Source organism: Arvicanthis niloticus, chromosome 3, assembly GCF_011762505.2.
Source record: "Arvicanthis niloticus isolate mArvNil1 chromosome 3, mArvNil1.pat.X, whole genome shotgun sequence".
In the NCBI taxonomy this organism is placed as follows: domain Eukaryota; kingdom Metazoa; phylum Chordata; class Mammalia; order Rodentia; family Muridae; genus Arvicanthis; species Arvicanthis niloticus.
The window spans coordinates 26,092,324-26,117,723 of NC_047660.1; the positions used below are offsets into that span (position 1 = coordinate 26,092,324).

General features: G+C 34.3%; 1 protein-coding gene across 1 annotated transcript in view; it reads left to right on the top strand.

The window, feature by feature from the left end:
- Positions 1 to 21,407, top strand: part of Klhl1 (kelch like family member 1) — a 356,587-nt gene extending 335,180 nt beyond the window's left edge. The window contains exons 9-11 of the mRNA XM_034498949.2: positions 2,584 to 2,796; positions 12,342 to 12,513; positions 20,266 to 21,407. Of these exons, the coding sequence (XP_034354840.1) occupies positions 2,584 to 2,796; positions 12,342 to 12,513; positions 20,266 to 20,325 (445 nt within the window). The 3' untranslated portion in view covers positions 20,326 to 21,407. The remainder of the gene's footprint in view (positions 1 to 2,583; positions 2,797 to 12,341; positions 12,514 to 20,265) is intronic.
- The last annotated feature ends 3,993 nt before the right edge of the window (positions 21,408 to 25,400 follow it).

A 25,400-nucleotide genomic window follows, 5' to 3' on the forward strand; every position in this document is an offset into this window, starting at 1 on the left:
ACATTGGGGTTTAGAAATTTTTGCATGATTGGTAACAGTTATTTTCCTTTTAAAAACATATTTTATTTATTTACATTTCAAATGATGTCACTTCCCGTCCCCTTCCCAGGGTTCATCACCCCTTGCTTTTATTCTCTCTCTGTACCTCTCTGTCTCTCTGTCTCTCTGTTTCTGTCTCTCTCTCTGTGTCTTTATGTGTGTGTGTGTGTGTGTGTGTGTGTGTGTGTGTGTGTGTGTGTGTGTGAAAATACTAATGCAATCTTATAGTCCCAGGCTTCTCTGGGGGTTAAAATTCTAATGCACTGTTCAAACACTGCTCAGCCCTTTAGAAGTATGATACTCTGTGAGGTATCATTAGTTAAATGCTAATAGATGCACAGCATATTTTTTTCTTCTGTAGATTATGGCATGTTCTTATATATGTCATTTATTATTTTCAAAAACTAAAAGTCAAATAAATATGACATAATACTTGAAAATGTTTTTATGTTATCACCTATCAACATTGCTAAGGTAAGTTTAGATATCTGATGAATGTACTAAGTTTATCCATGTATAAGAATAAGAAGAAAAACTGAACCTTAACATCTCCTTTGAAACACTGGAAAAGTGTGATATCTTCTCTGTGTATTTTTAATTAGGGACAATGTACACACTCTACACCTTACATGTAGGTTATTATGTAGTACTTCTAAAAAGTATCGTTACATTCTGGCAATACTTCTGGATTATAGCGATACTTCTTTTGAGTTACATGTTCAACTTAAATGAAATGGAAATAAATGAGTTCAGATTTCATGGAGTGTTAAGGATGATAAAAACTTCTGGATGAATATTTTACTTGGGTCATTTTGCAAGTTAAATTGTTCAACTCTTGTCATTTATAATACTCTTACTGCTTAATTTCCTCATTTTGAATGACAGAGTCAGCAGACTGCTTCTGAGTAATCAAGCAAGGCAGCATGACAGTCACAGTGAGAACCCTCAGGACACCAGAGATATATATATCGTGGCATGCTATGTGAGAAACAGAAGTGACTTGTTAAAAATGAATTCATGATTTGAAATCAGCTTAAGCACCATACCGTAGAACGATTAAAGAATAGTGCAGCATGGAGTTGAATACCTGAAGCCTCCAAAGTGTAGTATACAATGTAGTGAATCCTTTCTATGAATTTATTTTGAAACTGAAAAATGGAGAAGGAAGTCTACAAGAAGGTTCAGAATAATATTCATAGTTAAGGATCAATCTGATAACACAATATTGAGATGAATAAATCATGTATTTCTTTTCTTGATGTTTGTACTATGGGAATTGTCTACAAGTCTTCTATCAGAAGTAGCAGCTACATGCCCTGCAGCTACTATTCACCCTGGTTAACTCCAAAGGTCAGAGCAGCCTCAATTTTCTGCTCTCCTGATTTTTGCTGCTGCTAAAACTGTATTCTGTGTTAAGTCAGTCTCAAAACCTCCCTCTTTCATAAATCTATAGCCTATGCTTTAATCACCAGTGTGATCTTCCTTCTTGTGCAAATGTCATTTTGTTGGTGAGACATTTTTTGTCATTTACTTAAAATCGCAAACATAATCCACATGCCTGCCAAGAGTTTCATGACACTGATTCTGAGTTGTACCACTTAGAGGCTTCTGTAAACATACCTCTGTGTCTGGTTTGACATTATACAATGCATCAGAAAAATTAAAGAAGTAGGTTTTTTTTTAGATTTTGCCTATATAATGTATGTATGTGCACTTGTCACACACACGCAAACTTATTGGGTAATACATTGCACATATGAAAACATCAAATAAGTAAATAGGGGTACAATTGTACACAAACACACACACACACACACATCCACGTACACACTAAAAGTTTCATGAATTACCATAGGATGAAGAATGAATAAGTTTAAATGGGTAAACAATATATTTTTCAATCATTTAATCTCAGTTGTGACACAGAAGTTATTTTTTAAGGTTCCTATTATAGTCCTGTCAACAAAACAATTGAAGAAAAAAACGAGTGTAAATTTTAGAATTGCTCATTCAAGCCAGTATCGAGAATTTCCTGTGAAGTTTGCTTAAACCACCGCATACACACTAAGAAAGATGGTTGTTATGACAACCTGAATCAGAGTAGTCTATTGCTTAGTTTTCTAAACTGTGACAGTGCAACGCAGAATCTGTGTCTGATTGCTGATTCCAAATAAAATAATCACAGTCATCTCACTAGACTCATCTTTCCTATGACATAGTCTACATTTTAAAATATCTTTCAAATATATTCCTAGGTATTTATTCACAGAAAAATATCACTTTTAATCATTTATGTTATAAACAATCTAAATATAGGTTCCTAGAATCTAGCATTAAAATTTTTATTTTTTTTACAATGTCACATAGAATGCTTCATGTTTCATTAACAAGAATTGCATCTATATGGTACTCTTCATTAAGATCTACATTTGAAATATATGTTTTTATTTGTGGCTCACACTCTAAAATTGGTCTTTAAATGCAAGTTTTACATTTTCCAATCCAAATGGTAATATTCAATATTTTCCTTAACTGTGGTTTCAGGTTGTATTCAGTTGGGGGTCGAGATGGAAGTTCTTGTTTGAGTTCAATGGAGTATTATGATCCTCATACAAATAAGTGGAGCATGTGCGCACCGATGTGTAAGAGGAGAGGGGGTGTTGGAGTGGCCACCTGTGATGGCTTCCTTTATGCAGTGGGAGGCCATGATGCTCCTGCTTCAAACCACTGTTCCAGGCTTCTGGACTATGTTGAAAGGTAAGCTCCAAGACCACTAAGAATGCACCTTATACTTCAGGAAGAGTAAATAACTCCTGGAACTATTTTCATAATGGATCCCTTTCCTGTCCATTTACCTTCTACTCACCCTCCCTCCAATCTTCCCTTTATTCTTTCTTCATTCCTCTCCATCTCTTTCTCTAGCATATAAGCCTTTTTCCATGTCACTTTTTTGGATCTTGCTGCTTCTTTTCCATTAGTATAAACACTCAACATTTTCATATAATACTTAAATACTCTGTTTCTATTGAGACATTTTAAAAATGATGACTGATACCAAGATTTACCATTTGTTCAACAGTAAAGTTTGAAATTTTTTTCAGAAATTGCTGTTTTTTTCCATTTGATATATATGGATATGATGTATATATACATATATGTGTGTATATATACTTTTTATAACACTAGTATATGTAGGAAATGTAACTGGTCTTTTAATTCTGGAAAAATCTGAAGCAGATAAACCAGGGGTAAGGTGAGTCAGTACTTTGACTTTAGGTTTAGTTTAATCACACCTGCACATATTGCTTATGTGTTAGATTACATAAAACTATTGAATTGTAGGGAACAAATACTGGTAAATATTTAGCAAGTCTTATACCCATGAATCTACATCTACACAGATGTTAACATAGGGAATATTAAAATAATTGTTTATTAGTTAAGATAAGTAATTATATTTTAACTCCAAATCTCAGTTGCAATAACTATGATATCATATGTACATATAGTCCATATCCATAGTGCTGACAATCTGGTGCTATGACTGACATGGCTAAGCTAAAATATTTACCTTTATATAAGATGGAGAAAGGCATAGTGAAAGATTGTTCATTCATGCCCATCTTTAGGTGAAATAAGCCTGTTCATACCATATTTCAGTGACAATTTGACCAAACAGCCACAATAAATTAGGAACACAGTATCTTAATGAAAAAGAGGTTCCATGCATAGCACTGAAGATATAACAAAATTCCTTTTAATATTAAGAAACCTGTAATATATACAGGCACACATCTTATTTGACATAAATATATGTGTGTACACATACATATACATACATATATACATATATACATATGCATACTCATATTCATATTTGTATTCATATACATATATATGATGGAGAAAGGAATATGAAACCTCATGTTCCCAATTAAATAATCTCTAATATACTGAAATAAAAACATCTACATGTGTTTCACTGAAATGTTCAGAAATTCAATGTTGTAATCTTTTTTAAACATTGAAACAATCATTTGTTTTGAAATTATCACACAGGACATCTATTTTCATTTAGTAAATACTTAGAAATTTGGAGGGATTGTTCTATGATGAAACTGTTGCTTTTATCTTGCAAACTTTAGGGAAATGCTGCTAATGAAATAATATTTCCTCAAGGAATTCTATCTGAATTTCCTCTATATTTAAATGTTATTTATTCACACAAGCATAAATAATTCAGTTTCAGAATACATTTATGATGCAAAATTAGATTAAAATACTCTGCTATTTTAAGTTATAGACATTCAATGTGTCTACATAGCTTAATTAATGCAGAACACAAGATATTATCATGATTCTTGTGTAAATTCACACTGCCTATTAGAGTCAAAGTACTTTTGCACATTAAAATGCATAATATTATACTATTGATTTCTTATGTAATTGATCGATAGATCAAGATATATAATGGTGCCTCTGAGAAACTATTTTCTGCACATAATGTAAACAGTGTGTTTAGTATATTATTGTAGTCAGTAGTAGTATAATACTATGTTTTATATATGTATTTCACTTATATTTCAAGATGATATCATATGGATATCACATGCTTTATGCAATAATGGTGTTAAGCACATTAGAGCAGGGACAAAGGGAGGGGATGGGAAGAACAAATTAAAAACAGGGTATGCAATATATGAAAGTTTGTCTTATAAAAAATCTTTATCTTACAAAATAATCTTTATTTTTATTCTTTAATCATTTTTTTTACAGTGTAGTCATTATGGCCCTCCTAGTCTGCCCTCTGACTGTTCCTTATCCATTATCTTCTCCCCTGTCTCCAAGAGGATGTCCCCCCTACCCTCACTCCCCAACACCCACCCCACCAGACCTTCCCACTTCCTGGGGCCTCAAGTCTCTCAAGGGTTAGGTGACTCTTCTCTCACTGGGGCTAGACCAGGCAGTCTTCTGCTGTATATGTGTCAGAAGAGTGTGTATATGTATCAGAGAGTAGTATTCCATTGTGTAAGTGAACCACATTTTCTGAATCTATTCTTCTGCTTTGGGACATCTGGGTTGTTTCCAGTTTCTGGCTATCACAAATAAGGCCACTATGAACATAGTAGTACACATGCCCCTGTGGCGTGGTAGGGCAGCTTTTGGGTATATGCCCAAGAGTGGTATTACTTTGTCTTCAGGTAGATCTATATCCAGTTTTCTGAGGAACCTCCAGATTGATTTCCAGAGTGGTTTACCAGTTTGCAATCCTACCAGCAATGGAGGAGTGTTACTCCTCTACATTCTTGACAGCATGTGTTGTCACCTGAGATTTTGATCTTAGCCATTCTGGTTGGTATAAGGTGGAATTTCTGGGTCGTTTTGATTTGCATTTCTCTTATCACTAAGGACTTTGAATAGTTCTTTAGGTGCTTCTCAGTCATTCTAGATTCCTCTGTTCTGAATTCTGTTTAGTTCTAGACCCCATTTTTTTGATTGGATTCTTTGGTTTTTGAATGTTAGCTTCTTGAGTTCTTTATATATTTTGAATATCAGCTCTCTATTGAATGTGGGGTTAGTGAAGGTTTTTCCCATCTGTAGGTTGCCAATTTGTCCTATTGACTATGTCCTCTGCCTTACAGAAGTTTTTCAGTTTCATGGGGTCCCATTTATCAGTTCTTGATTTTAGAACCTAAGCCATTGGACTTCTGGTTAGGAAATTTCCCTTGTGCCAATAAATTTGAGGCTCTTTCCCACTTTCTCTTCTATTAGATTCAGTGTGTCTGGTTTTATGTTGAGGTCCTTGATCCACTTGGACTTGAGTTCTGTGCAGGGTGACAAATACAAATATATTTTCATTTTTCTATATACAGAGTTTACTGACAAATTTCACTTCAAAATATGTACTCAATTTTAGTGAAATTTAGGACTACAAGATGCTATTTTTAAGAGTAAAGCTTTTGCCTCTACTCATTTATATGTAAATATTACTTTGTTCATATTTTCTTTTTGGATTGTTCCTATTTTTATTGTGTTAAAAGTAAATATCAAAGTAGACAGATATGTGGTATGACAACCACTATAATACACATGGAACTTTGATTCACTAAATTAAAATCATACAATTTTAACAGAAAATTTCAAAGTTGAGAAAAATGAAAATGAACTTTACCATCATCCTAATCCTCCTTTTGGATATTTGAATATTTTTATAATTAAGTAACACCTACTCCTCTGTGTATTTATTCAATCTATTGCTTTACAGATTATTTGAGTTTTAGTGTTCAAATATTAGCTTGTATTAATAGACATTTTAAATTTTCAATTTTTTCTTTTATTGAAAAATCAATATTTTTCTCTTATAAAGTATCTTATTAAAGATTCTCTTTATTTTAATTCTTATAGTTTCTTATACTAGAAAGAAACCAGAAAGATTGGTCCTTCAGTCCAGATTCTCTACCTTTCTATCTCATGAGAAAACAAGCAGAATTCTAATGGATAATGACAAAATGAAATATAAGCTAATAGAAATGCTATCACTTTTGAAGTAGACAAAACAATCAAGCAATGAAAATAGCCTAGTAAAAGGTAAAAAAAAAAAAAAAAAAAAAAAAAAAAAAAAAAAAAAAAAAAAAAAAACCCAAACACAACCAGATGTCTACCTGGTAGGAGACTTAAGAATCCCATTAAATGCTTGAAACATATTCTTTGTTCTAGCCTAAGATTGAGATTCCTGCCTGAGATTACTTATTTGTTCTAACCTAATGTCAGATTCTTGCCTGCAGCCCATTTCCTTGTTCTAGGCTTCAGGCCTGAAAATGACTTTGGGCTAGGACAGAGAACTAGGCTCAGATATTTTGGCCATCCTGATAAGCCCTTAGAAATACTGATCACAGGAGTGATCACAGGACTCTTCTTATTGCCTTGCTTGTTCTTTGACTATTGGTGTTTATTGTCTTGCTTGCTTCTTGATTATTTGCATCTATTGTATTACTAGTTCCTCAACCTAGAAGTGACCTTAATACTTTCATGAAATTAAAATGGTATAAAAGCAAAAGAAGAGGAGGAGGGATGGGATAGTGGGTTTATAGGGGAATGAAATGGGGAAAGGGAATATCTGGAATGTAAATAAATCAAATATTCAATATCAAAAAAGAGAAGACAGACATGTTTCTTCTATAATCAGAGATCAATGCATTCTTCAACCATCACCAGAGAAGCTTCATCCTTCAGCAGATAGGAACAAATGCAGTGATCCACAGCCAGACATGAGGCAGAGAGTGAGGACTTGGAACACTCATGCATTGATGGAATATGTCCATCAAAACCCTTCCTTCAGAGCTCAAGGAACCCTTCAGAAGTGGAGGTATAAAGACTGAAAGAGCCTGAGGGAAAGGAGAAAATCATGCAAACAAGGCCCTCTAAATAATCTCAAGTAAACATCATATAAACCCACAGAAGCTGAGGTTGCCTAAATAGGATATAACAGGTTGTTTACATATGCCACCACCCCCCACATATATAACTTGAGGCTATTGTAATTTTTCCTGATTTTCTTGTTCAGTCGATTTTTCATTGTATATAAGGCATTTGATTTTTGTAGCTTAACTTTACATCCAAGTACTTTACTGAAAATGTTTACCAGTTAAGGAGTATTCCAACAGGATTTTTAGAGTCACTTATATATATTATCATATCATGTGGAAATGAAGATACTTTGACTTCCTTTCAAATTTCTTTTGTCTGTTGAGCCATGTATCTAAGTACATGTTCAATATTAAAGAAAATTCCATGAGTTGCCGAGAATAATTTATGTTCTCTTGTGCTTTGGTTAAATGTTTGTGAATATTAGGTCCACTTGGTTTATCATGTCTGTTAGCTTCATCATTTCTCTCTTGTTGATGTCTCTACTACCTGTCTTTAGGTGAGCATAGTGTTTTGAAGTTTCTCATTATCAGTGTGAAGGCCAATATGTGATTTTAACTGCAGTGGTGATTCTTCTATGAATTCAGTTGCTTTTTTTTTTAAGTGCATAGATGTTGTAAATTGCAATGTCCTCTTGGTAAGGTTTTCAGTTATGAATATGTAGTCTCCTTCTCTCTCTCTCTTTTTTTTTTTCTGATTAGTTTAGATCCAAATCAATTGCCAGGTATTTCGATGGCTACAGCAACTTCATTCTTAGTTATATTTGCTTGAACTATCTTTTCCCATCCTTTTACTCATAGATGATGTTGAGTAAGGTATGTTTCTTGGAGTCAACAGAATATTCTTTGGTTTGTATGTTCAGTGTTTTGATTATATGTAATAAAAATGATTTATTTTTGATTTAGTCTAGTTTGTGTTTTGCATGATTCTTTTACTTTCTTTAATTTATGAAATTTTCTATGATTTTAAAAAAATATTTTTTGTGACTTTGACCTAAGGTTCTTGTACATTCTCTTTTTATATTATTCATAGATAATTATTTTCAATAAGTCCCAGTTTTACTGGATGTTATTGCTAAATGTTTGGAAAATATACCATTTTCTTTGGCTGAGGTATCCGTTTCTTTTATCTTCCTTTCAGTGCATAACATTCTCTGTCCCATTTCCTGTATTTTGTTGGTTAGAGTTGCCTCTGTGGTTCACCATATAGTTCCTTCTTTTCATTTCAAATTTCACTTCAATTTGAAGTTTTCCAATGATTTTATTTCCATTTTAATAGTTGAAATATTTTTTATTTCTTTCCACTGTTTGTATTTTCATTGATTTCATTTATGAATTTATTCAATTTTGGAGTAAGTTCTTGAACAATGTTATAATTACTATATTGAATCCTAGCTTTATCACTTGGCTCCATTGCATTTCTCATAGCCTAGAATAATACAGTTCCTGGGCTCTAGGGGAGATATATTTTCCTTCTGTTTTGATTTTTTTGTCTCACTAGCATCTAGTTATCTGTCTCTGTAATGATTGTCATTCCAGGTGTTGATATCTTGCCCTTTCGTTGTTGAGGGTTTTTTTTTTTTTCTTCCTGGAGGTTTTGTTGACATGTCTGGACATTGTAAATATGTGGCTGCTGTAAGCTGACTGATAGGGAATGCTTTTGAGTCTCTGTGAGGTGTAAACACTGTGAGTTCTGGCTAAAATCTGTTTCTAGACATTGACTGAGAGCTGATGCTTGGGAAAGAGCATGAGCTGCAACTGTAGCAGCTGAGCAGGTCCAAGGTGAGATTAATTTGATCTGCTACTAAAATCTGAGGAAGCCCCACAGGATGGAGGTAGGGAGGGAAAACAGACCCTTGAATGTCCTCTGCTACAAAGCTGAGGATAAGAGGAAGGAATGAAAATTGAAGGACAGGAAGGAAAATGAAGATCCTCTACCTGATTCCCTGGCTAGTATGGCCAGCAGCTTTCTGAGGAGAGAGAACAACATTGATCTTTCCTACTTTTTCTGTACTCTGTTTTCTCTTTCTCACTTTGTTTTCTTAGGTGATACATATATTAAGCTGCAAAATAGTTGTGTATTAAAATTTCTTCTCTAAATATTGTTTTAAAAATGTGAGTCAACGAACTTCTATCCGATTTCTATAGGATCATAGCTTGATATTTAAAACAAATTCCCTATAAATGTCTTTAATGCAAACTGTATCCTTAAAGCATGAGAATGTATTCTTAACGCATGAGAATGACAATGAAGCTTGTAGATTTAGTGCTGCCTCAAAAGTGTAGTGTGAATTTTCAAAGGGAAATGAACTCATATTGTGTGACTGTGCCTTTAGCGGGTTTTCATTTTACTGCCAATTTTATCCACTCGGTAAGGCTGCTTCTCTTGCTTGGGGGCTATAAAGTTTAATAGAGACTATGCTACAGAGCTCACACTCCAACTAGGAAGACCAAGGTAACATGCAGGAGAGGTAGACAGACCAAAGGCAAAAACAAACCTTTGCCACTCTTCTATTCCTTTTTCTTATTTATTGTTTTAATATACTGGCAAGCACAGTTTTAAAATACTTAAAATCAGGCTTTTTAAAACAGTAACAATACTGGTATATATTTTATAGTAAATAGTTATAATGATTTTTATATATCTGAAAACCTTTATATAAAAGAAAAATAGATAATCCACTTTGAGAATAACTTCTTATGCTTCAAGGCAAAAATAAAATTCTGAAGAGTTCTGAATTAAGAAAAATCCTTGTAGAATCTTAAATATGAGAGGAGTCTTACAAGTGTGGGTATTTTTGATTGTGTGGTCACTTCCTACATATCTCTGATGGAGGCTGCATGTCACAAGTTGAAAGAAACTAATGTATTTTGTTTGATTTTAATTGTAATATACATGCAATTAAATATAATTAGCATTTGGGAAACTGAGAAATAGCATATATATATATCAAGGTAACTGAATGAATATTCCACCTTCTGGAATGTACTGTCTGCATGTGGGTGGTATTCTTTGCACCTCCTTTGTATAGTTATTTCCCATTATTGGATGTTTGAGAATGATAGACTGTGATTGAATCAAGTGTATATTTGTAATTATATTGTGGGTCTTTGTGCTTGTCAGTGTTTGTGATGCTTTGAATTAACTAATTTCATCCTGTCAATCAAATTCCTATGGGCTTAGCAGCCTAGGAAAATGATTAAGTTTTGTCAGGCATGGAGTCAATAATTGACAAAAGAAAAAGCTCCAACTTTAGAAATCCAAAGCATGTAACATTTTGGGCAAAATGAATATTCTTTATAAATAAATCCCACATATCTATTGACAACTTTATTCTAATATTCTTATGAAAATTTAGTTTCTTGGTTTATTTCACAAGTCTGTTGATTGAATTTTCTACTGGACAAATAAGTCTTGGAATAAGAAATACACATTTCTTTTTTAAATGAAATCAGTTTTCTTTAGTCATAGTTTATATTTTTTCTCTTACCTTACTAACTTTGCACAGAAATATCAATCAGAAATTTCAGATTAAATGAAAAGAAGTTATTTAGTGGTTCATTTTTAAATGAAATAACATATATTCCATAAGGTAATATACACATGTATACCCCCCTAAATATTATATACACATAGAAAAAAGTCTTAAATTCACATATGTAGCATTTGATACTGAGATTTTTTTAGATTTTTTTAGGTTTCTTTTCTGTGATTTTTTCTTTTTTTTAATTATCAAATCATAATTTTTACTTTTTAACACAAGGGTTATAAACACAAAAATACAGGATGTGGGGAAGGGGATGACACAGGAGCATGGGTGTTCAGGAGGAGTAGAGATATCTTCCAGAATAGTGTACCAGCTGGGTGAAGGTTCAGGTGACAGGTCAGTATGACTCTGCCTATGATTCACTTGTTCTTATCTAAGTTGGTACTATCAGCCAAGGCTGCCTATTTACAAGGTCTGTGACTACTTAGGCTGGTAAATTTCCACCAAAGCTGCCTGTTTACAATAGCTTATAGCCATCTGTTTCAGTCTTTTTCCACAGAGACCCAAGATTTTGTGTTAGCAGGCATGAGATGTTTTTAAAAATGAAGTACTTGCAGTTGCCATTTTTAAAATAACTGAGCTTAACTGGCCCCAAACTCTTCATCTGCCATTGTATACATCATGGCCAAATTTTAGCATTATCCTAGTAAAAACAGTTCTATTCATCTTATAATAGATCCACAAGTTTGATTTTCTTTTTGGAACAATATTTTATGTATGCTTCTTGGGCTGGTCTTGAACTGGGAATATAGATGAAGCTGTCCTTTGACCACTGATCTTGCCCCTTCTTCCCAAATGCTCAGATAACAGGTAACAGCCACTGCATCAAGCTTACCTACAGAATTTCAGAACAAAATATATATTTCTTTTCTTGACATTTTAGAGTAGATTTGTACTACTCTAAATATCAATCAGATATTTTAAAGAAGTTTTCATCTACTGAATGTTCAAATCAAGAACCTCCCTGCTTTCAAACCATTCATTCACTTTCATTACAATAGGACTCCACTTTGATATAGTTCAAAATCTTCAATTCATGTGGGACATAGTGCCTTTTGTATCTATTCATTTAGAAAATGAAGTTATGACTTTCAATTTTATCAAATGAATTTTTATCAATTTAAGGTTCCAGGTATGGTTTTTAAATCCCTTATATTTCAGAATGACCAATGTCATTGATATTAGTATCAAAGCATCTGTCTGTCAAAAGTATTGAACTGGACAGCAAAACTTCTAAATGTTAATTTTCATATCTTACTGTTCAAAATTATTATTCATTTAAAAATTTGAATATGAGCAGAATTTGCCTTTCATTGTCCTTGAATTTTAGGTACGATCCAAAAACAGACACATGGACCATGGTGGCTCCTTTGAGTATGCCTAGAGATGCTGTTGGTGTCTGTCTCCTTGGCGACAGACTATATGCTGTAGGTGGGTATGATGGGCAGACGTACCTCAACACCATGGAGTCCTATGATCCACAAACTAATGAGTGGACACAGGTAAGATTGATGTGAAAATAAGTTACTGAAGATAAAACAGACTTTATTTAATTTGTATCTTTTGAAAGATTGTTTATGGTAATTCTGTACCAAAGTGACTGATTTTAGTCATAATCCATAGGTCATGGAGAGAGGGGGGCATTTGAAAAAATAAATACTTTGTCTTGTATATCATTTTCTTCTGTATGTAATACAAAAATAAACTGATGTTACCAAAATATATCAATATTTCAAGGACACCTTCTAATTAGTTTCTCCAAGGAATACCAATAGATTTACATGTTATAATGTGAAACCAAAAAAAAAATATTTGTACAAAAGTTCATAACAGAGTATTTGATTTTAAAATTTTCAGTAGCAAAAATATGGAGGTTGCAGAATATGTTCTCAATGCCAGTCATTTCTGCCTATGCATTACTAAGTTGAGACTATCCACTCGGTAAAGCTGTAAGAAACACTAAGTAATAATCATATATCTAAGCAAGAAATTAATAATATATGTCCTCAGTTGATTTTAAAAATAAATGGAAGGGAAATCCAAATAAGACGTTGTTCATCAGAAAGAAAGCTCCATTGCCTTTCGTGATGAAGATAAATGACTGGCTCTTCTTGAGTGAAAATTATCTCTTGAGTATGCACTTTAATTATGATCAGAATAGAATGCAGTAGATCCCATTCTACATGAAAAGCTCCAGAATGTATGGGTCAGGTAGAAAGCAAGATAATTATAGGGAATGTGGTTGAGAGTAGAAAACATCTTGGATCTGGTAAGTACCATGGCCTTGTTTACAATAGAGGGAGTAGAAACATTCTTAGATGTTCTTTGATTCAATTGTTGTATACTTTGCTGTTACTTTTCTAACTCTTGCCTTAGTTAAAAAGCTATTGGTATGATATTCTTTTAATAAATAATGTTTCAATTTTGAGCATAGTAAAATTCAAAACCTTTATTGTGTTGAAATATACACTAGATGCAATTTATATGCCTTAGTAAACTTAAGGTACTGATTTGGGACACAAAATGGAAAAAATTGTGTCTGGAGAATATTAATAAGTTTACATTAACAATAGTTGCATATATATATATATATATATATATATATATATATATATATCCATTGTAGATAATCCATCTTTTAAGATGACTCTGTGAATTAATATGGATTATTATTTCTGTGCAATTGTCAGGCCAAAATATCTGCATTGTGAATAATTCTGTCCACAAAAAAGTCTAGAAATCCATTTACATATATATATATATTTGTCTGAATTATGAAAAGAAAGGTAAAATATTGAAGGAAAAAAGTACTATTGGAACTGAGTTCTTTGACTTTTCACTGTTTACTTCAATTGCAAGAGGATTCTTACCCAAAGGGCATCAGGTACAAAGGAAAACAGGAATGAATTTTTAAAATACTATTTCATGAAACTGCTGAAGGATATAGTTGGATGTTACACATTACTAAATCCCTTGTGCTTCAACAAGAAATGTTGTGTAAATTAAGTACTGTTTATTTGTTAGGAAAAAGCACTGCTTCAGTGGTATGAATTTTAGACCTAGTACTAATACAAATCAACACTAAATAAATGGAATTTAGAGATACATAAATGATGTATTGTGATCTTTTCAGTAAATATTTTTCACAAAGTATTGTGCTCATGATTCTACTAAAATTGAAATCAAAATAAAGTATGTAGTAATAATTGTAAAGCCTGCCACTTTTCCATCATCTTTTAAAAGACATTTTATTCCCTGGATCCTATAGTATTTTAGAAACAAAAGTTTGGTTTTATTATGATTTTATTTTAGTATATTAAACAAACATAAATTTTAAAAAAGTATTATTTTTAAATATTTACTTTCATATCTGATAAAATAGTGGCACAATTTTTAAAATAAGTAAGTACTAAATTAAACATTTTCTTTCATATCTTTTAATCTCGTAGACTTTTAAGGCTACTGAGGGACTAGCAAGGCAGACCTCCTAGACACATAAACATAAACTCACTCTCTATCTTTCTCTCTCTCTCTCTCTCTCTCTCTCTCTCTCTATATATATATATATATATATATATATATATATATATATATATATAGTGTTCATTATTCCAAAATAACTTTGTTCAGTAAGTGCAGGCTTAGATTTTACAAAACCTATTTTAATAAAGGTTCTCAAGTACTTCAATCCCCTATTTCTAGCACACCATTCGAAATAGGGGAGAAACAGTGTTAAATGGGATGTGGGGATGTGGACCTGTTTAGAACTAGTTTTTTGGGATAATTCCAATTTCCATCATTAGGATACCAGCAGTCCAGTTCAGTTATGTCAAGATCCCAACAAGCTAATTTGAAGAGTGTCACAAAACAGGAAGCAGCTAGGCCAGCATAACCCTTCAGAAACAGCCTGGTCACTGCCTAATGTGCAGGAGTCAGCTGGAGCAACCAGAACCAGTCAGAAAGCCAAGATGAGTTTTCTGCTTCTCTCACTGAAGTGAAGATCAGTGAAGCCAGAGACCAGCAACACATTGCACTGCTAGCTATGCAAGCACCCCTTAACTGTCTGTTGGGTTCTACTTATACTTTCTCCAAGCATCACATGCCTTCTTACAGGTCTGCTTCAGCAAAACATCACATGATGGGGCCAGAAATTTCTACTTCAAATAAGGCTCGTAATTATTATTACATTTACTCAGCAAAGTACATGAAATATTTTGGCTTGCCCCAACAAAGGGCTAAGCATTAGAATAAAAAAAAAGAAAAAACTCTGAAAATATCTAAGAATACATGTACTTTTTAAAACATTGTAGGTTAGATAGAATTATAATACTAAAACATTTGTTACAATTGTGCCTTCATTTATGAGAAAGTTATATATATATATATATATATATATATATATATATATATACATATAAATGAATCTTACTTTGTCATTTGACACTGAGTTCAATCCTTCCACTGGTTAAAGAAATTTTTCAGAAAAGAAAACTAAATTCATATTTTTCTTACGTAGGTAAAATTGCATTGACTTTTGTACTTCTAGAAGACTCTCACACTGTCACTTTGCTATGTACATTTGTGATCCTCAGAAATTCAGAAATTATGTTGTAGGAGATATGTAAATGTTTGTGACATAAATTAATCAAAACTATTATTATTCTCATTTGCCTGAATTTAATTTATTTGTAACTAATTTATGTGGAGAAAGTTGTTAGAGAGTAACAAGAAAAGCTGGTACTGTAAGGCTCGGAAAGCCCCCAAAGGGGACCCCACTCGAGTCACAGGATGGCGTGCACCCAAAGGACACATGAGAGACCAACTTGCTGCAAGAACACGAGGTAGTTTAATGGCAGAACATTCCGGGCCAACACGTGTCTCAATGTAGGAGACAGGGGCATTGACCTTGTGGCTCCGGTGTTTAGGGTTAATATAAGCTCGGGGTGGGGAAAAGGAGAAACTTTCGCGTGGGTGCACACGATTGGTTGTTTTCCAATTTTTGAACATCTGGCCAAACAGGTCCATGGGGGCGGGGAGCAGTTCCTGCAGGCAGATGTTTATCTCTTATCTTCATTCCTGGAATGACTCAGTAGCCCATTGTCCTGTAACTCTGCATCTGGCCTCTGGTTGGCAAACCCCGAAAGTGGCTTTAGCTACTCAGGTTAGGGAGGAGGAATCTATAAGGCCCTTTTCTTTTATATATGTTTTTCATGGGACCCATAAAATTTTCTTTTAGTACCACATCTACACTCTCACTTGGGTGTACTAAATCATTCTGTAACTAAAACTTTCAGGTCACAATGCTAAAATTTGTAATTCTTGGGGTGGGACAATAAGGGGAACTAGTTTTAAATATATTGGATAAATTGGTTTTAATAAAAACTATTTATTTTATGTGATTAGTTATTTTGTGTCATAAACATGCAATGCTTAAAGAAGAACGATAAAATTTTTGGAAAAGGAAATAGTCATCATTGTGATATATCCTACATGAAACAGGGAGGAAATGTTTCCTGCTGTAAAGGAAATGCTAAATGTGGTCTAAAATAGAGGCAGTGAGTTAAACAGATAAATAACTGGGAATGATTTGGCTTTAAGAATTAGCATCTGTAAGAGCCAGAGGAATGTCTCATGACAAATTTTACTAAACAAGAAATAAAATTGAAAAACATCAAGTCTGGGGAGATAAGTATTGCATATGATCAGAAACCATGCTAAAGACCCCTGTCTTTAAGAGAATCCATAATGAAGGACTTTAATCGATAACAATGAATAAGAATTGTATTTAAATTACTGGATTAGTAAGGCTTAAAACTGATTAGAAGATGCAAATTTGGAGAGAATCAAACATTATTATGTAAGATAAATTCATAACAGGAAGAAGACAAAACAGGAAAGATAAAGAAACTAAGCTTGTTTGAGATATTTAGGAACCTTGATGATTACCATTGAAGACCCCCATACTCGGGAGACCCTTCCTCAAGTCTCCGGAAATCAAGACCACCCAAAGATCACAAGAAACCATACCTGGATGCAATCCGCAGAGGCTTTATTAGGGAAAATAGCCGGCAGTCAAAACTACAATCTCTTTAACTCCAAGAGCAAGGTTTTGGCCCAGAGTGGTGGGTTAAAGGGTCTTTTATAGCATGGGGTGGGGAAAGGAAGGCATTTTCGCGTGCTTACACATGAATGGTTGCATTTTTGCGCAGTTACACATGATTGGTTGTTTTACAAATTTTGAACGTAGCACTGGGAAGACCAAGGGAGGGGTAACCAAGAACAGTGGAACATTTCAGAGAATCTAGCACAAATGATATAGAGTCATGTGAAAATCACTCTGCACACTCATTCTTCTCAAAAATGTGGTTTTTACCATGACATTGTGTCCTATCCTGCCATTTACCAACTATTTCAGATTAACTATCTTTGCTTTTTTTCCGGCTATAGCCCCACCTAGGTAGCAGCATCTTTTATCTGTGGTCAGGAATGTGTCTTCCTGCCTTGGGCCTCCCCCACCCAAAGGTGGGAGAGGCTTGAGGAATGTAATCCAGCAAGTGTCCTTCACCTGGAATGTGAAGGCCTGAAATCTTATTTTCAGTTCCGCGTTCTGTAAGGGAAAAATCTACACATATTTCATAAAATGGCCTTTAAAATTTTTCACTCTACACCATGAAGGTTAAAGGGTCCTCTATATTTCTCGAAGAACTGGATAGAGTCTTTATTTATTTCTCAAAGAACTGGATAGAGTCTTTATTTTTCTTTTGTCAATTTATTTTATATCAAGATAACAGACCCTCTCCTAGTCCCACCCCCTTACACAGCCCCTCCCTTCATCCACCCTTTTTCTTCTCTGCAAAGGGGAATCCCTCCACCCTGACCCCCTTAATATCAACTCACCTGGCAAAACAAGGCACTTCAGGATTAGGGGCTTCAGGATTCCTCTGATGACTGACAAGGCAGCCCAGCTAGGGGAACAGAATCCACTGTCAGAAACAACCTATTTTACGATTGTGTGGGACCCACATGAAGACTAAGCTGCTTATCTGCCACATATATACAGGGAGCCTAGGTCAAGCCCATGCTAGCACTTCGATTGGTGGTTCAGTCTCTGGGGCTCCCAAGTGTCCAGGTTGCTGTTGGTCTTCTTGTGTAGTCCCTATCTCCTTAGTGTCCCTCAATAATTCACCGTCTCTTCCACTAGACTTCTCCCAGCTCCATCTAATGTTTAGCTGTAGGTGTCTGCATTTGTTTCTAATCACTGCTGATCAATCGCTCAGTCTCAGTTTCATCTTTATCTCTGTACATCTTGTAGGCAGTAAACATTTTGGATCAAAGGTTTTGTGGGTGGGCTGATGTCCTTATTCATCCACTGAGAGTTCTGTCTAGCTACAGGAGGTGGCTAAGCCATGGTTCATATCTCCTACTGCCTGGAGTTTCAGCTAGCGTGACCTCAATAGACTCCCTGGCGCCTCCCTGTCTTGAGTCTGTGGCACATCCTAGAGATCTCAACCCAGGGGCTTTCCCTTTTTTTGCAATGCCTCTGCCCCTGGCACCTACCCATTCTCCTCCCAATTTCTCTCCCTTGCAGTTCCTTCCCTCCTTTCACTCCCAATGTCTATTTTATTTTTTCTTCTGAGTGAGAGTCAGGAATTAATTCACAGAAAAAAAGTATACAAAACGAATACAACAACAACAAAACACTAGGGAACTCACGTATTTATCATAAAAGAGAAAGCTTATTGCCCCTATAAAATACTGAAATCAATATATAGAAACATAAATACATATAGATAATAAGTAAAGGTCCTCCAACTATTTATGGCGTTGTGCACAGCACTTCACATATGAAATATGTGTCAAAGAGCATTGGGGAGACTTTAAAAATGTATGATCAACTGTTCTCCTTTTCTCATTCAGTTTCTTTCTTTTCATTTCTTTGAACCATCATCAACAGGGTTTTTTTCTTTCTGGAGTTCATGTACAATGAGTGGAATCTGGCCCAGATTCCTCACATTTTGAAAAATGCCTTTTATAAAAATGACATTAGATGACACTTGAATATATTTAGATGATGAAAGTCAGTCAACCCCTTCACTTGGCTTTTCTCATGTGGGACTTGCAGTGTTCCTTGAGACTCAACTCACTTATTTGTCATATGATTAATATGAAGATGGCCATATATATATATGATATGAAATGTAATATAGTTTATTAAGTGTTCTTCAGAAACAAAGTAGATCATTGATGTATATCCTCTTCCTCTTCACATTTTAGGCAATTATCTTTAAGAAAATCAATTGTACATTAAATTTGTTTTTGCAAATAATTTGTTACATGAAAAGATAAAAGAAATTACATGAGGTTTTATTTTTAAATATTCTGGGGGATGATGATCAGTAATAAATACATTTAAAATAATGTATTTATTACACACAATAATATAAAATAATGTAAAATAATTCATAGGGAACAAAGAATTTCATTTTCATATTTAGAAGTTTTAAAAATATTGTTTCTCAGTAAATAATTTAATGTAAATCATATAAAGATGTTTGATTGTAACTATTTATCTTTGGGTTTGTTATTTTCTAATTTGAAATGATGTACTACCATTTCCTATATACCTGATATTCTAAGAAAACCATATACAAAAACATAACCCAGTTATAAATCTATAGATTACCTCAAATACACATTTAATTAAAACAATTTTGAAATATGCTTAATGTGTCTAACAGTGTTTATATTCAAGCTTTATATTGTAAACTCTCCGTGCTTACATTAATAAGCAGTGTAGCAATTTTATAATTATGAACTATTTATGAAGATACGTTTTGTGAGTTGTCTGTGCCTAAAATGAATAAATAATACTTTGAATTCAATATGGTATCTCTGGAAATAACTTGACAGTGATAACACTATCATAACTATTCTATTGAAACATAACAAATATGTTCAAGAAAAAAAAAACATTGTTGAAAACTTTTCTACTTCAAATTCATTTCACTCAAACCCTACTTCTTTTGTTAGAAATTTTTGAGTTATAGCATGTCTTATTATCTTAATATAAATGTAATTGCTTTTTTGAGTAGAATTTTCAGTAATTTTCTTGCATTGTACTTTCTGTGGTTGTAATGGGATAATGTAAGCACATTTATGCATGGCTTTCATGTATACTATTTTAAAGTATACTATAACCTATGTACAGTTCAATGACAGTAACCTTTGTCCTCTGTTTCATCTTTTTTCAACAGATGGCTTCTCTGAATATTGGGAGAGCAGGTGCCTGTGTAGTTGTCATCAAGCAACCTTGATGGATTTATATAGTGTTTGGAGGAATTTTCTTTGCTACTGTGGTTGTTTTATATCATGTGTTAAGAATGAGAAAGAACTTCCTGAGACAAGAACTTCTCAGGAACAGGATTTTTATAAACTTACCTGCTCATGCCAAAAGCAGTAAAAGATCAAACAGAATTATAGAAAAAAAAAAAAAAAACATCAGACACAACATCTGGCCAATAGTTAATTAGTTCAGGAATGGTTATTGATAGTGTTTTGCATTGTAGCATACAATAACTAGAGTTACCAAAGGCGGGTTTATCAAAAGGGACACATAATTGTGATATAGATAGTTACTTAATGACTAACCACTCAGTTGTTCTTATAATCTGTGAGGATACCCAAGAGGCTGCCAAGAGTAGAAGTTATACTATTTCATCTCACAAAATCTGAATGATTTTATGCTTTTCTACTCTAAAGTGATGATACCAAGATGCAGAATGTTTTGTTGAGACAAATGTGCTTCTTTCTCATTTTCCTCAGCTATGAAAACAATTAGAGAGACAGATGACTGTCTCTTGCATTCAGAAAACCGACTGCCCTGCTAATCAAGGCTGCATATTGTATCCAATATTATGATTGGATTTTATTACAACTATGTCATCAGTCTGGAACTGGCAAACAAAAAAAGCCTTTTCATAAAGCTTGCCCCATCGCTTTACATTGTCAACACACTGAGCCAAAGATTCACTACAGCTCTGGGCATTTGTCTTGTACAGAGTTCAGTATAAGCATGGATGCTAGTTATTCTGAATGTTGATATACCTGCTGCATGCTGACGTCCCTTAGAATTTTGTTCTTAAAAACAAAACTTAGAATTTTGAGACAAAATTTCCAACTCATTAAATTGGGATGGTTATAATAACAACTAGAACGATGACTGACTACAGATTTGCACTCCCCATTTTCAAACATCTTACATTGATACACACATTATTTTAAACCAAATGTTTGTAAGTGTTCCAGAGCAAAATGTGGAACTTTTATGTAACATCATTAATATATGTTCATGTAAATTATGAAGATAGTTAATAAATGATAGAGCATTTGCTTTTATAAGTGTGTCTTCTTTCATTTAATTTTTAGAAAATTTGATGAGGGTATTGACTTGTTTAGTGTGTGTATGTGTATGTGTGTGTTTGTGTAAGTGTGTGTATATATGTGTGTAAGTGTATATGTGTACATTGTATGTATGTATGTATGTATGTATGTATGTATGGGTTTGTGTATATTTCTACATGTGTGTATTTGCATAAAATGTACTAATATATTTTTTAATGTTGTGAGTTCCCTTTTTCCTGTTACTTCCTCTGATACAAATTCACTACTTTTGAGTGGTCACCATGCATTATTTGTTCCCTAGTAGTAGAAACCCATCTGATGGCTTAGTGGGTAAATTACTTGCAATGTAAGTATTAAGGTCGCAGATGAGATTGCCAGGACCTATTCAAAACCAGATGTGATATTTCACATCTGTATATCAGGACTTCTATCTACATTCAGGTATGAGAGACAGGAGAATCTTCAGAAACTCCAGAACCAACTAGTTTGGCCTCATTCAAGGATAAACAGAAGAAGACTTATCTCAAGCAAGGTGTTAGGACATACACCAGAAGTTGTCCTCTGACCTCCATAAATATGTTATAACACAAAAATGCATGTACTTCTGTTCCCATATACATCAGAAATACATAAATTTACAATAATTCTTACCATTGTAATATTACTTAAAATATCATAGTGTGACTTTTAGAAGGAATTGATAAGAAGTAATCAAATAAAGTACATTGTTTATACAAGTAGCAAGTAACTTTAGCTTTCACATATGTATTTTTCTGCCAACAAAATTTTGATAAAACAAAAATTCAAAAGAAAATGATCTACATTCATTTTCTTTATGTACTGGCTCTCTCTCCTTTCTCTTGACATACCTGTTCCTGAACATCTTCTGTCATAATCCATCTAAGAAAGGATAAGGTTAGCAGGTAGTCTTCCTAGAACTAACCCACCTTTTCCCATGGCCTAAGATGGGTGAACTCTAAGAGGCAAGGTCCCAAAAGACTTCAACTCAGAATGGCTTGATACAGTTGATATGCTTTTCCTTCACTCATATAGTCTAAGGATTCCTGGGCATTAGCTCACCTTATTGAGCAGTCTTCCTGCAGATCTACGTAAAGATAAACTTTCATGAATTAATCCTGTTTAGATGAATTAATGATTTTATTGGATCCCTGATTTGATTCAAACAATCTTAGAAAGAATGTTTTAAGGATGATTTTAGTTATTGGCTAGAAAGATGTAATAAAGCTAAAATCAAGAATAGAATGTGCCCACTGTTCATAATAGTAAGCAAAAGCTGCATAAAAATACAATACAATGAGCTTCATAATTACACTAAAAGGAGAAATAAACTTGGTACAAATTTTTGATCAAGAAAAAATGTTCATTTTACATCAGGTCAAAGGATGAAACCACAGGCAAGGCTGTATGAAACTCTTGCTTTGAACTTATAATGAACATATAGAATGGAATGCTATTTTACGTTAATAACAATATCCTTCCATTTTGTGTACCATTTGGTATGTGAGGTAATTTTCTATGGAACATTTATACATAAATAGGACAGAGAAAAGAAATAAAGTTGTTGCCTTGGGTGGGAGGGGTGCCCCCCATCCATCTTTCTAGCAAGGGTATATCTCTGTCTATTGTGTAGACATTCATGCAAAAAGTATGCTCAGATACTTGTGGAGAGCATGAAACAGATGTTTGGACCCAGGCAAATATATGTGTGTATGAATGTAAATGTGTCTGTGTGCATTGTCTATGTAAATGAGTTTCTTAATTTTTTCTTTTCTTTTTTCTCTGGTTTACAAAGAGTTAAAAAGCCTGGCCAATGACAGGCTCCTGACTGTCTCACTAGAGAAGAAAACACTAGCAATAAATTCTTTACCTAATTCTCCACTGCTATATAACAAGAATTAATTTTAAGAAACCCACAACATTTAACCTTATAATAGCAAATGGTTTAAGAAGAGTAAATATTAACTAAAAGTGACTACTTTAGCCTCAGCAATTACAACTTTTGCCATCACAACTTCTGCCACCACAACTGACAATGACCCCATTAGTGCCTTCCAGATATAGTAACCTTATAGATGTCAGGAATATCACAGCACACACACCCCATTCATAACCCCATCCCCTCTCCCATCCAGTTCCCTCACTCCATCTCCCTCTGATAATTTTTGTTCCCCTTTCTTAGTGAGATTAAAGCTTCCTCACTTGGGCCTTTCTTGTTTAACTTCTTTGGGTCTGGGAAGTGTAGCATGGGTATCCTGCATTTCATGTCTAATATTCATTTATAGGCGAGAACAAACCATTCATGTTTTGGGGGTCTAGGTTACCTCACTAAGGATGATATTCCTAAGTTCTAACCATTTGCCTGCAAAATGAATGATGTTTTGGTTTTAAATAGTGGAATAGTATTTCATTGTGTAGATGAACAACTTTTCTTATCCATTGTTCAGTTGAGGGATATTAACATTGGTTTCTGGGTATTACAAATAAAGCTGCTATAAACATAGTTGAGCAAGTGTCTCTGTGATATAGTGGTGTATCTTTTGGGAATATGCCCAGGAGTGGTATAGCTGGGTCTTGAGGTAGAACTATTCCCAATTTTCTGAGAGGCTGTCAAATTGATTTCCAGAGCAGTTGCACAAATTTCCATTCCTGCCAGCAATGGCTGTGTGTTCCCCTTGTTCCACATCCTTGCCAGCCTGTGCTTTCCCTTGAGATTTTGATCCTAGGAATTCTGAAGGATGTAAGGTGGAATCTCAGTGTCCTTTTGATTTGCATTTCCCTGATGACTAAGGCAATTGAACATTTGCTTCTTTATCATTCAACATTTCTCTACTGAGAATTTTCTGTACTCTGTTTTTAATTGGTTTATTTGAGTTGTTAGTTTCTAACTTAAATTCTTAAAATATTTTAGATATTAGCCCTCTGTCACATGTAGAGTTGGTGAAGATCTTTTTCCAATATGTAGGCTGCCATTTTGTCCTATTGACAGTATCGTTTGCCTTACAGAAGCTTTTCAGTTTCATGAGGTCCCATTTATAAATTGTTGATTATAGAGCCTGAGCCACTGGTGTTTTATTGAAGAAGCTGTCTCCTGTACCAGTGAGTTCACAACTATTCCAAACTGTTTATTCCATTAGATTTAGTGTATTTGGAATTACAATGAAGTCTTTGATCCTCTTTGAGAGGGGGGCATCTCAAGGAAGTGCCAGAGACCTGGGATGAGGGAGGATCCTTGGAATCAATGGGGATGACTTTAGATGAGACTCACAGTATGGGGGGGTATTGAACCTGAAGAGGCTACCTCCTGTAGCCAGGCATGAACCCCAGTGTGGCTAGAGAAACACCATCCCACCCACAGAACTTTTGATGCAAAATTTATCTTGTTTTCTATAACTGTAAGAATGAGAGATGGAACAGAAACTAAGGGAATGGCCAAGCTATAACTTACCCTACTTGAGATCCAGTCTATGGGCAAGCACTAATCTTTGACACTATTAATGATACTCGTTTATGCTGGCAGTCAGGAGTTTAGTATATTGGTCCTCTGAGAGCCTGCACCCATCAGCTGAGCGAAATAGTTGCAGAGAACCACAGCAAACATTAGATGGAACTCAGGGACTCTTACAGAATAGTTGGGTGAAGAACTGAAAACCCAGAAGGGGATAGGAACTCCACAGAATACCAACAGAGTCAACTAACATGGACACTTGAGGCCAATGAGAGTCAGAACTACAAACCAAGCAGCATACACCGTCTGGGCCTAGGCACCCTGAACATATTTAGCAGATGTTCAATTTGGTCTTCATGTGGGTAGTTCAACAACTGGAGTGGAAGTTGCTCCTAAAGCTTTCCCTTGTCTGTGGAATCTGTTCCCCTAGTTGGGCTGCCTTGTGTGGCCTCCGTGGAAGAGGATGTGCCTAGCCCTGTAGAGACTTGATGTACCAGGGCTGGGGGATATCTGGAATCGGAG